The sequence below is a fragment of the Penaeus monodon genome, chromosome 13 (assembly GCF_015228065.2).
Source record: "Penaeus monodon isolate SGIC_2016 chromosome 13, NSTDA_Pmon_1, whole genome shotgun sequence".
In the NCBI taxonomy this organism is placed as follows: Eukaryota; Metazoa; Arthropoda; class Malacostraca; order Decapoda; family Penaeidae; genus Penaeus; species Penaeus monodon.
Window position 1 is genome coordinate 4,579,882 of NC_051398.1, and position 18,223 is coordinate 4,598,104.

Below are 18,223 nucleotides of genomic sequence, written 5' to 3' on the forward strand. Positions count from 1 at the left end.
TTTTCCCTCCTCCCATCTTCCACTCCCAGAAATGACGCTGAAACATCCTCTACATCCGCTTGCTCTGTGGCGTTCGGTCTTGAGTTATTTTCCTTTTTCTCTCTCTCTTTCTCTCTCTCTCCTTTGTCTGTCTTTTTTGTTTGTTTCGCTTCCCCCCCCCCCCTTTGTCTTCCTTTCTTTGTCTGTTTCTCTCTTTTTCCTTACTCAACTTTGTCTGTTGTTATATGTTTGTCTGTCTGTTGCTGTCTCTGTCTGACTGTCTGTGTCTGTCTGTCTGTCTGTCTCTGTCTCTCTCATCCACTCCCCCTTCTCTCTCTCTCTCTCTCACCCACTCCCCTTTCTTCTCTCTCTCTCTCTCTCTCTCTCTCTCTCTCTCTCTCTCTCTCTCTCTCTCTCTCTCTCTCTCTCTCTCTCTCTCACCCACTCCCCTTTCTCTCTCTCTCTCTCTCTCTCTCACCCATTCCCCTTCTCTCTCTCTCTCTCTTTCTATCCCCCCGAGAACAGCGTATAGCCGAGGGTGATTCTGTATAGCAGTAAAAACATTGTTAATATTGTAACGCTCCCTCCCCCTCTCTCTGAGCGTTAAAAGGTGCAGCTTTGTAAACACGCTAATAACACACCTGCTTTTTCGTGATCCAGGTAGGGTGGACAGACGAAACCTATGATTATAATGATGAGGTGAAAAGGTATCATTATTCTTATTATCATTATTCTTATTCTTATTATCATTATTACTATTATCATTATTATTATTATTATTGTTTTGTTGTTATCAATATTGTTATTACTATTGTTATTATCATTATTTTTGTTGTTGTTATATGTTGTTCTTAATGTTTGTATATATATTTTAGGTGCTTTTGTTTTGGCCGTAATGAAAATAACTATGATTTTTGCCATAGCAACTCACATCATGATTAGAATAAAGATAATTATGGTAGATATATAGATGATAATCACCTTATCTAATCAAAGAAATACAAACAGATACGGTGACAGACAAACAGAAATGAATATATATTTTTTCCCCACCTATGTGTCGTTCATGACGTCAGGGATAAGGATTATGAAAACAGCAGCATTTTTAATGAGAATTAATGCCATGAGAAATATGGTCATGCAAACTGTGACACGGATAATGGCGTGGGTGAGTATTTAATGAGAAAGGAGTCCCGTATCATGTTTATACTCTCTCTTTTCTTCTTTTCTTTTCTGAAATGTACTTCCCGTGAACATATGGATGTGTATATTTGGATGTGTGCATACATATTGGATATGTATAGTTACGCGCAAATGCTCTTCATACAAACACGTACAGATATTGATACACGCACACGCGCACACACGCACGTACACACACACACACACACACACACACACACACACACACACACACACACACACACACACACACGCGCGCGCGCGCGCGCGCGCGCCGCACACACACACTCACACCTCAAGTACGGAGAAAAAGAAAAAAAAAAAAAAGAAAGAAAAGAAAAGAAAAAAAAGGAAACTGCCAATTAACAAAAACACAACAAACAGCCGAGAGAGGGAAAGAAAACAGTAAAAGGACCAAAAAAAACTACAGGACAGCTGGTTGACAAGCGGAACCATACAACCGAAAAGCCGAACCGCAGAATTGCCTTTTTTAACGCAAAAACTCAACGTTCTTTCAAATGGCAGTTACGCGCACACAGACACACACACACACACACACACACACACACACACACACACACACACACACACACACACACACACACACACACACACACACACAGACACACACGCACACACACACACACGCACACACACACACACACACATAAATATATTTCATTAAGTTGATATAGTTATTCCCTTGGTTTTTAAACAGTATTTGATTTCTTGAACCTTATTTCAAATTCGTCGATGCTATTCTGTCACGTTATCATCACGGCTATCTGTTATTATTATTATTACTATTATCATTATAATTGTTATTTTTGTTTCCATTATTACTATTATTATTATCATAGCTGTTATCATTATTATTATTATAATGGTACTCATTATTATCACATTGATGATAATGATGATGATGATGATGATGATGATGATGATGATGATGATGATTATTACTATTATTATTATCATTATTATTATTATTATTATTATTATTATCATTATTACTATTATCATTATCAATATTACTACTATACCATCATTTTTACTACTGTTATCACAATTATTATCATCATTATCATTACCATTATTATCATGATCTATCATTACTTCAATTACTATTACTATTACACAGCTTGTCTTTACTTCCAGACTTATGCAATTATTGTTGCTTATGGTAAATTCAGTTCATACTTGGAGTAAAAAGGTAAACATAATTACAGGTTGATTATGAAGCTAAAAGCACAGTTCGTACCAAATTACCGACATGCATAATTTTAGCTTTCAAAGTACAAAAACACATAAATAAAAAATGAAGACATAGCACAAAGCTATTCAGTCTAGCACTTTTTCGCTAGCTTTGATCTAGCGCGAACTCGGCTCCATTCAGTATGCAAATGACGTCACTCCGTCACCCTTAATATTTTTTTTCACACTTACGTCACTCTTCTGTAAGTAGCAGACGGTAATCACTTTTTTTTCTGTTTTTTTTTTGTGATGAGCGCATTTCATCTCTGGTTTCATCACTCGCTCGAATGAATTTAGCGAGTATTTTATTTTTGCGTTTTGCGCTCGTTATCCCCGCAAAAAGATCCGACCGGCGGACCAATTTACCTTCATTTCACAAATCGAATTAAATACAAATTTACTACAAAAACAACACAAACCAACCTCCCTCAAAAAAAACCAGCAACTCTTGTTTGAAAAGAAGTTTGTAGTCATGGTCTAAAAATACATGTTTTTCCCCTCTGCAATGTGGTGATAAGAGATAACATCTTTATCTGGCCAGTCGGACTCGGGAATTATGACAAGATGCTACTGAGCTTCTTTCTATTTTTTTTTTTTTTTTTTATTCTAGATAAGTCCGTGCGTGTTTTTTTTTTTTTTTTTTTTTTTTTTTTTTTTTTTTTTTTTTTATCGGTTTGTCTTTTTTTTCGGTTTGTCTTTAATGTCGATTATATTTTTGTTTTTGATTTCTTCTTGTCAATATTATTGTTGTTTTTATTATTCATATTTTCATGATCGTTATCACCATCATCGTTATTCCTTTTGTTGTGAATAGTAGAAATTATCGGAGAGATAATAGTCATAATGAAAATATTAATAATCATCATCATGGTGATAATGTTGATAAGGATGATAATGATAAGAATAACGATGATAATGGTAACAACAATAATAATAATAATAATAATAATAATAATAATAATGATAATAATAATAACAATAATGATGGTGATAATAATAATATTAATAGTAATGATAATGATAATATTAATAATAATGATAGCAATAATGATAATGATAATAATAACAGTAATAATAATTTATCATCATCATCAACAGTGCCACACCAAACGACTTCATAACATATTCACTACAAGTCGACACCATCTAAGAAATGTCTCTAAACAACAAGTAAATAAACAAAGAAATAAATAAGTGAACAGATTAACAAATAGAATCTTTTGCTCCTCCTACAACCCTTAACTCCCCCCCCCCCCTTTCTCTACAAGCCTTCACGTCCTCTTTCCCTACAACATTCCTCATCCCTTTCCCTGCTCCATCTCTCTCTCTCTCTCTCTCTCTCTCTCTCTCTCTCTCTCTCTCTCTCTCTCTCTCTCTCTCCTCTCTCTCTCTCTCTCTCCCTCTCTCTCTCTCCCCCTCCCCTCTCTCTCTCTCCCCTCCCCTCTCCCCTCTTCCTTTCTCTCCTCCCCCTCCCCTCTCCCCTCTCTCTCTCTCTCCCTCTCCCTCTCTCTCCTTCGTCCTCCTTTCTCTCTCTTCTCTCCCTCTCCTCTCTCTCTCTCTCCCCTCCCTACAACCCACGACACACCTTCTCCTCCCCCTCCCCTATCCCCCTCTCTCCTGGGACCTCCCCCCCCAATGTCAGAAGAGAAATGACACAAAGGTGAAGATTCATATTTACCTGTCTGGTCGAAGGAGGAGGAGGAGGAATAATAACAAATATACGCTGTAGGACTAGTCACGGCGTTCCCACTCTTTGTACGTGTGTGTGTGTTTGTTTGTACGTAGATACAACAGGTATATAGACACATACATGAATACACACACATATGTACATAAGCCTCCCCCCGTTCGCGCGCGGACACACACACACACACACACACACAACACACACACACACACACACACACACACACACACACACACACACACACACACATACACACACGCACGCACGCACGCACACACACTCACATATGTACATAAGCCTCCCCCCTACGTACACACACAAACACACCGTACACAACTTGACTCCTTGTGTGCTTAGGAAAGTTGAATTGTATGCATAACTTAACTTCCGTATATGACAATGATGGTGAGGCTTAACAATCATTATCATCGTTATAATAATCGTAAGCATGATCATTATAATGATAAAATGCTATTATTATCATCTTATACATCATCCTTACCTGTCTACTAGTCTATCTGCACGCATATTCACAGACAGACAGACACACACACACACACAAACAAACACACAACACACACACACACACACACACACACACACACACACACACACACACACACACAACAAACAAACACAAATCATACCTACATATTAACATACATTTACGCACTCAACAAGCTCCGTAGTACATAACACTATTCTCCTCCGTGTAATCCGCTCTTGTGCTAAAGCCCCGCTGAGGCCAAGCACATTAAGCTCTCCACAGGTAACACAGCGTGGACATATTGATCGCTGGGAATCTTTAAGACAACCTACTGCAATTCTCACTTACCCCCCCCCCCCACGAGGCAAAAGCAAGAAGCCCCAGAAGAAATCCAATGGAGAAAAGGTGGGGAGGAAGGAAGGGGAGAGAGAGAGAATGTTTCGTGGCGTTATAAACGAGTCTTTTTTTCTTGTTTGTGTGGCTTTTTTTTTTTTTTGGGGGGGGGACGTTCTTTAAATTGGATTGTTGTGGTTAATGGTATTTTCAACGAATGATTTTTTATTTATTTATTTTTAGATGAATTTTGTTTTGTATCGTGCAAATGAATATCGTTTTACTTCATTTCATGAATGAATATCGTACAACAGCGTGTGAGAAAAGGAGATATATATGACGAGAAGACACTAATTTATATAAAAAAAAATAGAATCCATATATGTAGGAGGTTGAATCCACATACCAAATAAAACAGAAGCGACCGTATTTTAAAGAAAAGAATAAACCAAAATATAAGGCAAAACCTACACATGTGAAAGAGAATCCACATAACGTAAGATAATATACTAATAGTAACGAAAAAATACACATTTTCACATTTACACACACACACACACACACACACACACACACACACACACACACACACACACACACACACACACACACACACACACACACGAACACAAACACACACACACACACACACACACACTAATCAACATTTCAGACATATACAAGCTGGCATTTCAAATACACAACCTCACATAATGTAGAACTCCATTCCCTTGAGGCAAACAGAGAGAGAGAGAGAGAGAGAGAGAGAGAGAGAGAGAGAGAGAGAGAGAGAGAGAGAGAGAGAGAGAGAGAGAGAGAAGAGAGAGAGAGAGAGAGAGAGAGAGAGAGAGAGAGAGAGAGAGAGAGAGAGAGAGAGAGAGAGAGAGGAGAGAGGGGAAGAGAGCGAGAAAAAAATAATAATATAAAAATAAAAGAAAGAAAGAAAATAAGAAAGAGACAGAAAGAAAAAAAGAATAGACCAAAGGAAAACGAGACAACTTGATAATAATGAAAACGAGAAAGCGAGAAGAAGACCCACCTCCTTGGCGCGGCCGTATTGACTCCGCCCCCGAAGGTGTCGCCGCTGATTCCAGGTCGGAGGCGGAGTCGGCGAGAGGCCACAGGGTCAGTGTTTGTCAGGTGGTGGCGGAGTGAGGCTGCGCTCCTCCGTGCTCGTGCTGCGCTAACTGGCCCGCTCCCTAGTGACCGTCTTTGGCACTCAATGAAGGGATCTTGGCTCGGGCGTTCTCATGGACACTTCAAGTGAGTTGTTCGTCGGATAAGGTCATCTCAGAAGAGGAGGAGACGCGAAAAATGACGAGGTAAGAGTTTTTTTTTTTTCTTACCTCTCTCTCTCTCTCTCTCTCTCTCTCTCTCTCTCTCTCTCTCTCTCTCTCTCTCTCTCTCTCTCTCTCTCTCTCTCTCTCTCTCTCTCTCTCTCTCTCTCGTTTTTTTGAAATATGTATTTCTTTTCCGGTTTTGTTTCTTGAAGGAGAAGTTTGGTGTTATTGTTATTTATGTTTAATGTTTAAACTGGGGGAAGGATTTTTTTTTTAATACGAGACAAGGAGATCGGGACAAATTTTATTCTATTTTTATTTATTTATTTATTTATTTATTTTTTAAGGCGGCCGATCCGAAAACATCCCCTTTCGAATATCAAACGTCAAACTAATTATTCCAATCACACAAGGACATGACCATCGCCTCATATATTTCTCCCCCCCCCCCCTTATATATTTTTCTTACCCCCTTTTAAACATTTTAAGACATTAGAAAAAAAAAACATTTTTAAAACCTTGCCCCTGTGACTCATCTCAATGCATTATCCGCCAGAAGGCTGAACCATAAGCAAGTCGACAGTTGCCACAATCTCGGGGTTTTTCTCTCGCTTGCTTGATCAAGAGAACGTCTTGGAAATCTTTGAGACTTTTGAGGAAAGAAAGAGAGACGCAAATCTTCTACAAATCTCGAGTAGTCTTAGGGATAGGAAAAAAAAAAGTTTGAGATAAAAGATGCCGTATTTAGGCTTGTTTCATTGTTATTATTATGTGTATTTGACGACTGTTATATAGAAGGACCATGCGAGGGGAAAAAAATATATCTTCGCGGAGAAATGTGCCGTGAGATTTTGCTGGAATGAATTCATGTGTTTCCTTACTCTTAGTCTTTACTGATGGAGCGTAAGCTTTGAGTTAACTACAGTTTGTAACTTCCTCTAAACATAAACCATAATTTGCCATTATTGATTATTCCGAGTGATAAACCGGCAAAAAAAGTCAAAACTCCTACAAAGTCTCGTTAATCTCACCGTGGGTTTATTCCGAGTAATAAACCAGCAAAAAAGTGTCACAATCAACGTCTATTTCGTTAATCTCACCGTGGGTTTATTCCGAGCGATAAACCGACAAAAAATTCCCCAAATCAACGCACAATGTAGTTAATCACACCGTTAATCACACCGTAGAAAGACGATAACGAATACAAAATGAAAACAAATCTGTCACACATTCTTATACAGTAAGTGTATTTACCGTAAAACAGAAGTCGCAAAACAACCCGCAATGCTCGTAAGTGCACGCAAGCAAGCACAATATATATTTCCTGCGAGAATGAAGACGTTCCACGCTGTTCTTCCTTTTCCAAATTCGGAACTTTTGTGTGAAAGATAATAATTCTTACCTGCGTTTCCCCCGTGACTGAAGAGGCAAGTTTGCTTCCATTTCTGCAAGATTAATGGGGGCGGAGTCGCGGAAAGAACTTATTATAGAAGTTTAATGGCATTGTTGGTGTTGTTGGTATTGTTGTTATATTTGTTATGTCTATACTATTCCTGCTGCTGCTGCTACTACTACTACTACTACTACTACTACTACTACTACTACTACTACTACTACTACTATTACTACTACTACTACTACTACTACTACTACTAAAATTACTACTACTACTACTATTATTACTACTACTACTACTACTATTATTATTATTACTACTACTACCACTACCGCCACCGCTACTACTACTATTAGTAGTAGTAGTGGTGGTGGTAGTAGTAGTAATAGTAGTTGTAGTAGTAGTAGTAGCAGTAGTAGTAGTAGTAGTAGTAGTGGTACTACCACTACTAATAGTAGTAGTACCACCACGCCGCCACCACCACTACGACTGCTACTGCTTTTACTATTACTATTACTTCTATTACTATTACTACTACTATTAGTATTGCTATTACTACTACTACTACACATACTACTACCATCACTACCATTACTAGTATCACTACGTCTACTACTACTACGTCAATTACAACTACGATTACTATTATTATTGTTATTGCAGCTGCTGTAATTATTATCATTATCATTACTATTACTATTATTCTCATTGCTCTCATCACCATAACTACCATCATCTTCATCATCATCATTTCTCTTTCAATTTTGCAATGCAATTATCTTAGTCAACAAAATGACAAAGAAAAAAGAAGAAAAAAGAAAAAGGGGGAAACGTATATCTTCCTTTAATTTAAGCGCGAGAATCACTGTTCTAGATCCATAAACCAGCTTCCACGTACCGTTGTGTATTCATCGTACCGTTCTGCATTCAGTGTAGCGTCCCGTGTTCGCTGTGCCGTCCTGTATCTGCAGTACCTTCCTGTATTCACAGGGCCGTTGTCTGTATTCACTGTAGTGTCCTGTATTCGCTATTCTGTCCTGTAATCGATGTTCCGTTCTGTATTCGAAACACTCCTCCAGTCACTGTACCGTCCTGTATTCACTGTACGTCATGTATTCACTGTCTTGTCTGGTATTCACTGTTTTGTCCTGTATTCGTTGTATTGTCATGTATTCACTGTATTGCCCTGTATTCGGTATATTGTCCTGTATTCGCAGTTCCGTTCTGTATTCGAAACACTGTCCTTCGGTCATTGTACCGTCTTGTATTCACTGTACCGTCCTGTATTAGTTGCATTGTCCTGTATTCACTGTACCTCTCTTCAGACTGATCCGTTAGTCTGAAGCCGCTATGGGGGTCATCTTCCTCGTTTTATTACTCTCGAACTTTTACAACATGGGTCTGTAACGTATTTTTTTTTTGTTTCCCTCCTTTCGTTTTAGCATAAGCTGGTACTCCTTTTTTTATAGCATCGTTTGAGTTTACTTTTTTTTTTCCTCCTCCTCCTCTTCCCCCCCCCCCCTCTCTCTCTCTCTCTCTCTCTCTCTCTCTCTCTCTCTCTCTCTCTCTCTCTCTCTCTCTCTCTCTCTCTCTCTCTCTCTCTCTCCCTTTAGCGTACTTGATATGATATTTTTAGCATGATTCTTTCGCTCTTTTTTATATGTTCGTCTACTGGAGTTCTTTTTGGGTGATGTCATATCTTCTGTACGGCGCCCACACCCGTCGTCTGTCGTGTCCCCAGCAGGAGGGTGAATTATGTGCAGACGTGGCTCTGCACACTTTCACGCGTGTATATAGTTTGTACATTTGTTTATATATGTATATATGTGTGTGTGTTTATGTGCATGTGTGTATAAATATGTGTATATATACATTTACATACACACATTCATATATATATGTGTGTGTGTGGTGTGTGTGTGTGTGTGTGTGTGTGTGTGTATACATATACATACACACATTCATATATATATATATATATATATATATATATATATATATATATATATATGTATGTTCGTGTGTGTGTGTATATGTGTTTATATATATATGTATATGCATATATGTTTATGTATAATATATGCCTACCTAGCCACTGGGTGGCCAAGCCAGCCCAAGTCAGTGCTGGTCCCAAGCCCGGATAAAAAGAGAGAATGATTATCTAAAAAAGGTACCACCGGCACTCTCCGTGGAAAGGAACTGGGGACCCTACCACGTACTCACTCCAAGAGCATCACAACATGAAAACTACAATTAAGTATCATGCTGTGACAGTCAATGTCAGAATCTATCAGGATACCATACAAAACACACACACACACACACACACACACACACACACACACACACACACACACACACACACACACACACACACACACACACACACACACACACACACAACACACACACACACCAATATATATATATATATATATATATATATATATATTATATATATTTATATATATATATATATATATATATATATATATATATATATATATAATGAATATAGCCTGTTTGTGTGTATGTAGGCCAATTTATTCATGTCTGAATAGAGAGACGGAGGGAGAAGGCAGAGTGAGACAGACAGACAGAAGACATACACGTAAATATAATGAAAGGACACGAAAAAAGGTGCGACAGAGACAGAGAAACAGCGACAGAAAACCCGGGTCGATAGACATAGACAGAAGCGGGTTGACATAGGAGCGTCGAGCACGGCAGCCTTGAAAAGATTGGCTTTTACACAGTCCCTATTAATTGCGGCCAATTTTCAAAGCGGCGACCGCTCGTGTGCACACACACACACACACACACACACACACACACACACACACACACACACACACACACACACACACACACACACACACACACACACACACACACACACACACACACACACACACACACACACACACACACACACACAGAAGCACACACAAACAAATAAACCGTATTTAACAGCCGCACCGTTTTATACATACTAGTCCTAATAACAAATACTCCGGTCAAAGCTGCATACCGTCATCATGCACAAACCGGCATACAATAGTCATTTATCCAGCCACATGCAACTCTCACGCACAATAATCGCAGTGGACAAGCACAACAACCGAATAATTGCCTCGGTCATGAAAAGTGTCAGTCACACACTTTGAGGATAACTGCCTCGTTACGGTGACGTTTTGTGCAGAACAGATCTGTGACGAAATATTGCGGACTGTGCATGGCGTTTTTTTCGGGGGGGGGGGGGTAGAAGTTAAGTCGATTATCCCAGTTCAGTGATTCATAATGTGTATTTTATTTATTTATTTATTTGTTTGTTTTTTTTCAGAATGGAGGTTGTATGTTTATAGGATAGGTTTGGATATTGGATTGTATTCACATGTATAGTTCGATTTAGGTGAGACAGGCTTACACACGCACACGCACACGCACACTCAAAAACACACACACACACACACACACACACACACACACACACACACATACACACACATATATACATACACACACAGACACACATGCACATACACACACAAACAAACACTACACAAACACGTACACACATAAAAAGAGAGCAATAATCACCTTGCAATCATCTCAAGAAACACTCACTGAAGCACGCAACAGATATATAAATTTTAATCACGCCTTCAGCGCTTCCGCAAAAAAAATCCCACACAGAGCAGGTTGCGACAAAACACGCCAAAAGAGATAAATAATTAGATATAGATAGATAAATAAACATAAACAAACAAATAAAATAAAATCGTAATACACAAGTTAAAATAAAATCAAACCTTACACCCACGCTTGTAAACACACGGCTCCTCATTAACGCATTACTACCCATATTTCCTCACGCCTCATTCACTCATTTCTCGTAGTGGATACTCAGAAAAGTGTTCCAGTCTGACCACGGTATATATAGTCTGGTCTTAGTCAGAGGGTTGCATTTTCTGGCCTATTGGTATCGCGTTACTTGGCGTTGGTGTTGGGTTATGCGAGTAGGCTGTTGACCTGTAAGTGTGGTAGTATCTGTGTGTGTGTGTGTGTGTGTGTGTGTGTGTGTGTGTGTGTGTGTGTGTGTGTGTGTGTGTGTGTGTGTGTGTGTGTGTGTGTGTGTGTGTGTGTGTGTGTTTAACTCTCTAGGGCATTTGGGTATGTGCGTTTGAATTGATTTTTTTTCGTTAATCCTGTTAAGTTAATATACATATATATGTACACACACACGCACGCACACACACACACACACACACACACACACACACACACACACACACACACACACACACACACACACACACACACACATATATATATATATATATATATATATATATATATATATATATATATATATATCGTGAATTATGCCTTTTAATGTGTTGTGAGTTAGGTCTCAGATTGCTTAAATTTTGTGTCTATCTGTAAGGTCGATGAGTTTCGCGTCTTGTCCATGAGTTAATAATGAGTATCATGTGAGTAATATTGATGAGTTTAATTGTGAGTTTGTTTGTTTGTTAGTTATTTCGTCTGTCTTATTCGTTATTTTTTTATCATTTCTTATGTGTCACTTATCAGTTATTCCATATTTGTCATTTCTTATCATTTTCCCAATTATCACCTATCAGTATTCCTTACTTGTTATTTCTTACCATTTCCCATTCCCCATTTATCAGTTATTTCTTGTTAATCCTTACTCGCTCGTCTTCATTCTCATCGAACGTTATGAGTCGCACGGATGAGTTTATATAAACGTCTGACTGTTTTCATCCGAGTCACTTCAGCGCATCCACAGCGAGACCCATATCTGCTGGATGAGTGGTTGCTCGTCTGTCTGTGGCTTGTAAAGAGGATGAGTTTGGTGAAGGTATAATTCATTGGGGGGATTAATAACCCTTTTACTTGCTCTGTCGTGCCTGTGACCCCAATCAGGCGGGAATGCGCGACGGGTCTCGTTAATCACCCGCTGGTGGTCGCGGCTGGTTTGTGTGCATGGAGCTGGACGTACACAGGCATTAATATTGTGTGTGTGTGCGCGCGTGCGTGCGTGCGTGCGTGCGTGTGCGCGCGCCTGTGTATGGGTGTGTGTTTCTGTGTATATGTATGTTTGGAAGCGTGCTTGTATGTATGTATATGTATGCATACATGTATATCTATATAAAGTGTGTATATATATGTATGAAAGATATTGTCTGTGTTATTGTATGCATGTATGTGTATGCACACATGTATGTACTTATAAGCATGTGTGTGTGCGAATGGGTGCGCATATACATAAACATTAATTTTACACACCAAACTTTAGCAATTTCCTCAATTCGCTAACCAGTTGTTTTGAGACACCTAACTACTAAACAGCATGCTATTTAACACAAAGGTCATAAACACAGCACAAAAAAGGACGGCGTAAAGCACACTTAGACACGACACCCATTCATAAAACAGAATTCCATAATCTGTGATGTACAAACGTCAAGAACAAGCATCTCCCTCTGATAACATTAGGCAGAGATAGTTTTACCAAAAGAAAGAAAGAAAAAAACTTTATTTTGCTGTAAAAATATAAAAAATAACCATAAAAAATTTCCACGTGTTACCGGCAAAATATCCAATATTCGTGGCGCAGAATGTTGTATTTGGGGGAATAAATTGCGGCTTCCATAAGGCTTACTTTCCCCACATAGATTATGGGACTTTGAGCCATCGCGTCCTCTGTGCTTGTCGGTCCGTCTGGGCTCGCGCGGTGGTCATGCGAACGAAAGAGAGAGAAATAGAACGAAAGAAAGAGAAATAGAGCGAGAGGGAAAGAGAGCGAGAGAGACAAATGGGAATAGAAAGAGAAAATAGAACGAAAGAGAGAGAATCAGAACGAAAGAGAGAGAAACAGACCTAAGTAGAGAAATAGAACGAAAGGGAGAAACGGGAAAAAAAGTTGAAAGAAGGGGAATGGGAGACACAGTAATAAAAATAGAAAATGTTGGTTCGATGATAGGAATAGATGAATTCTTCTTCTTTTAACGGTAGGTTCATGTCTGAGCCGCCGTGGTCACAGCATGATACTCAATTGCAGTTTTCACGTTGTGATGCTCTTGGAGTGAGTACGTGGTAGGGTCCCCAGTTCCTTTCCACGGAGAGTGCCGGTGTTACCTTTTTTTTTTTTTTTTTTTTTTTTTTTTTTTTTTTTAAGGTAATCATTCTCTCTATTTTATCCGGGCTTGGGACCAGCACTGACTTGGGCTGGCCCGCCCACCCAGCGGCTAGGCAGGCAATCGAGGTGAAGCTCCTTGCCCAAGGGAACAACGCGCCGGCCAGTGACTCGAACCCTCGAACTCAGATTGCCGTCGTGACAGTCCCGAGTCCAACGCTCCAACCACTCGGCCACCGCGGCCTAGACGATCATGGGTTTCCATGATTTTCTTGGCAATTTAGAGCGGTGGTTTGATAGATGAATTAGTAGAATAATAATAGGCGATAAAAGATGATAATGGAGAGAAAGAGACGGAGAGAATATTAAACGAGAAACAGCGTTAGTGAACATAATTCAGGTGATGTTGCTAGAATGATATAGATGATAGTAATGAAAATGATGATTATAATAATGGCAATAATAAAGGTGATCACGATAATAATGATAATTATAATAATAATGATAATTCAACAACAATAATAATAATAATAACATTAATAATGACAAAAGTACTACTACTACTAATAATAATAACATCAATAATGGTAATAGTACTACTAATGATAATATAATAATAGTCATAGAAATAACACTAATAATTATAACAAATCTAACAACGATAACAACTAACAATAATACAAACAATGCAAAAAAAAAAAAAAAAAGATAACAATAACAATATCCAAAAGCAAAACAACGACACTACGCTCTTACACGCAACACGCGCGTCGGGGGGAACAAAGTGCTAACCCACCTTCGGGAGCTTGAGTGAATCTGTAGGACGGGTTTTGTAGGGCTTCCTGACGGCCCTCTTGCCTCTATCGCACACTTTTGGCACTTTACTTCGAGACCAGAAGGAATTGGGGCTTTTCTCTATATGTGGTCTTGACTTTTATCCGCGTTTTCTGAATGCGTTTAGGTTCGTTACTCCTGTGCGTTCGGATTTAACAATTTGTTTGTGTTCGTTATTCCTCTGTGTTCGTATTCAACAGTTTGTTTGTGTTCGTTATTTCCGTGCTTTCGTATTTGACTGTTTGCGTTCGTTATTCGTGTGCGTTCGTATTTAACAGTTTGTTTGTGTTTGTAATTCTTGTGCGTTCGTATTTGACCGTTTGTGTTCATTATTACTACGCGTTCGAATATGACTGTTAGTGTGTGTTCGTTATTTGTGTGCGTTCGTATTTAACTGTTTGTTTGTGTTCGTTATTCTTATCTGTTCGTATTTATTTGTCTATTTGCTTCTGTTTTATTTGTGTCTGTGTTACTGATTTGTTTCTCTATTTGTTTGTTTGTTTGTATCTGTTTGTTGTGTATCTGTACCTGTTTATTTATTTTTTATACTCTAGCTATATGTCTGGCACTAGTTTCTAACTGTTTGTCTATTTGCTATCTCTTTACTCCCCCCCCCCCTCTCTCTCTCTCTTCTCTTCTCTTCTCTTCTCTTCTCTTCTCTTCTCTTCTCTTCTCTCTCTCTCTCTCTCTTCTCTCTCTCCCTCTCCCTCTCTCTCCCTCTCCCTCTCCCTCTCCCTCTCCCTCTCCCTCCCTCCCCCTCTCTTTATTCTTCCCTCCCTCCCTTTCTTTCTCTATCTATGTCTATCTACCCACCTATTTGTATATATCTAAGTATCTGCAGATAAACGGACAGACAGACATATGCATTTATATGAGTTTTGTCACCGCCCCGTCATTATTTTTCCTCCCTGTGTCAGTATTATCTCACAATAACAAACAAACAAACAAAAAGGTATAGATAAGCAGGTAAATAAATAAATCGATGAATAGGAATGCAAAATAAGAGAAAAAAAAGTGAAACCTTGCAATGAAACGTAGTTATTTTCTTGTACTTGTTTATTTGTCCTTTCGTTATCACGTCTTATCTGTCTCCTATTTATCAGATAGCGAGGGAGTTCCATCAGTTACACGTCGATCGTAGATAAGGGGGAAGGAGCGTCATTCACGCCTATTAAGCCTGTGATTCATGAATGGGAGAGATTACGGGGTAAAAAAAAAGCGTGTGGAGAAATGGGCTGGTGTTCGTAACTTGAAAAATAGAATGTGGCAATGTAACAAAGACAGGAACAAAGAAAGATAGCAGAATCGGTAGTAAGGAAGATGGTGGAAGAAAATAATATCAAGGACTGACAGAGAATTGTGAGAGAGAGAGAGAGAGAGAGAGAGAGAGACAGAGACAGAGAGAAACAGAGAGAGAGAGAAACAGAGAGAAGAGAAGACAGAGAGAGAGAGAGAGAAAAGAGAGAGAGAGAAACAGACAGAGAGAGAGAGAAGAGAGGAGAGAGAGAGAAGAGAGAGAGACAGAGAGAGAGAGAGACGAGAGAGAGAGAGAGAAGAGAAAAGAAAAACAGAAGAAGAAACAGAACAGAGACAGACATAGAGATGAGAGAGAGAAACATATAGCAATAAGTAGCAAAGACAGAAAGACAACTCACAAGGCAGATAAGCATAATATAAAGAAACATGATAGAGAGAAAGGAAAAAAAACGAGAGGAGGAAGATAAAAAGAGAAGTACAAGATGAGAAATTCAGAAATGAGCTCCGATGATAAGCTATATGATGAATAAACATGTATTAAAAGAAAAAAGTAGATAAGAGATAGGGAGAATAAAAATATATAGAAGAATGGGATAAAATAGGATAAAAAATAGTGACTTTTATGAGATTAAAGTATATATGTAAAATTTAAGAAATGGAATCCATTATTAAGTTATTTATTTATTCTGATTTTTAAAAGGAAACAAAATATACGAATGAGGAACGAAAAAATAAAGAAAAGATAACAAGATATGAAAGGTAAAAAGGTAATGAGGATGAAAAAGTATGATTATGGGGATAGGGGAGAATAGAATAAAGTTTAGGAATGGGATAAACTGTGATAATGATTTTTTTTTTTTTTTTTTTTTTTTTTTTTTTTTTTTAAGAAATGGGAATCCTAAAGCTAATATTGATAGTGACGTGAATAACAGCAAACAAAATATAAACCCGAAAACCAAACACCCGAAAATAATGAGAATGAGAATAGGAAAAGAAGAAGAAGAAGAAGAAGAGGGATAACACAGAATAACGACAGGAAATGATGGAGACAAGATTTTAATCATTTTCATTTCCTAGAATCCGTTTTAATCTTCCTTCAAGACGGAATGAGTGATTTTGGGCAGAAAATTCCCCCCCATTTGATCATGCAACCCAAAAATAATGACAAAGATAATGTGTGATAACGAGGAAGGGCTAAATTAGGAAAGAAATATGAAGAGAAAATAGAGGATGGAAGGATAGTTTTGGGGGGAGAGACAGACAGACAGACAGAGAAAGAAAGAGACAGAGACAGACAGACAGACAGACAGACAGACAGACAGACAGACAGACAGACAGAGAAAGAAAGAGACAGACAGAGAGAGAGAGACAGACAGACAAAGAAAGAAAGAGACAGAGACAGACAGACAGAAAGATAGACAGAGACAGAGGTAAGGAGAGAAAATGAAGAAAAATGAAAATTAAGAAAATGCAAAAAAGGACACGAAATAAGAGAAAGGAAAAAAATAAGGAAGAAGGATTGCTAAAAGTAGAAGAAGAGAAAATATCAAATAAAAGAAAAGAAAAAAATTAAAAGGGGAATATTAATAAAGAGAAATGTAGAAGAGAACGAAAGTGAGAAGGAAAAGAAAAAAAAATGAAGAGTGAAAAAAGAAAAAAGATAAAATACGATTTAAAAGCGAAGAAGAAGAAGAAGATAAACACTTGAAAATGAAAAATTAAAAAAATGAAGATTGATAGCGAAGAAGAAGAAGAAGATAAAGAAAGATTAGGAACAGATGAAAGGCACCTCAGGAACGTGTCATGCAGTAACGAAGCAATAAACAAAGGAAATGGCTTGGTAATACGAGTGATTTATCCGTTGCCTTTGCGGGAAAATTATGTCACTATCTCCTGTGTTGGGGGGGAGGGAGGGGGTTAGGGGCCTGTGTTTTGGGGGGGAGGAGGGGGAGGGGGGGTAAGGGTGGGGGGGGAGGGGGGTAGGGGGTTAAGGGGCCTGTGTTGGGGGGGAGGGGAGGGGGAGAGGGGGGGGGTAAGGGGCCTGTGTTGGGGGGGAGGGGAGGGGGAGAGGGGTGGGGGTTAAGGGGCCTGTGTTGGGGGGGAGGGGAGGGGGGAGAGAGGGGTGGGGGTTAAGGGGCCTGTGTTGGGGGGGGGGGGGAGGGGGGAGAGGGGTGGGGGTTAAGGGGCCTGTGTTGGGGGGAGGGGAGGGGAGAGAGGGGGGTGGGGGTTAAGGGGCCCGTGTTGGGGGGGGGGGGAGGGGGAGAGGGGGGGGGGGTTGAGGCCGTGTTGGGGGGGGGGGGAGGGGGGAGAGGGGGGGTGGGGGGTTAAAGGGGCCTGTGTTGGGGGGGAGGGGAGGGGGGAGAGAGGGGGG

At 39.2% G+C, this 18,223-nt stretch overlaps 1 protein-coding gene across 1 annotated transcript in view; it reads left to right on the forward strand.

Moving 5' to 3' along the window:
• The first annotated feature begins 5,821 nt into the window (after nt 1-5,821).
• The window catches only part of LOC119580053 (collagen alpha-1(XV) chain-like), a 149,576-nt gene continuing 137,174 nt past the window's right edge, over nt 5,822-18,223 (forward strand). Inside the window, exon 1 of the mRNA XM_037927952.1 lies at nt 5,822-6,244. Coding sequence (XP_037783880.1) covers nt 6,237-6,244 — 8 coding nt within the window. The 5' untranslated portion in view covers nt 5,822-6,236. The remainder of the gene's footprint in view (nt 6,245-18,223) is intronic.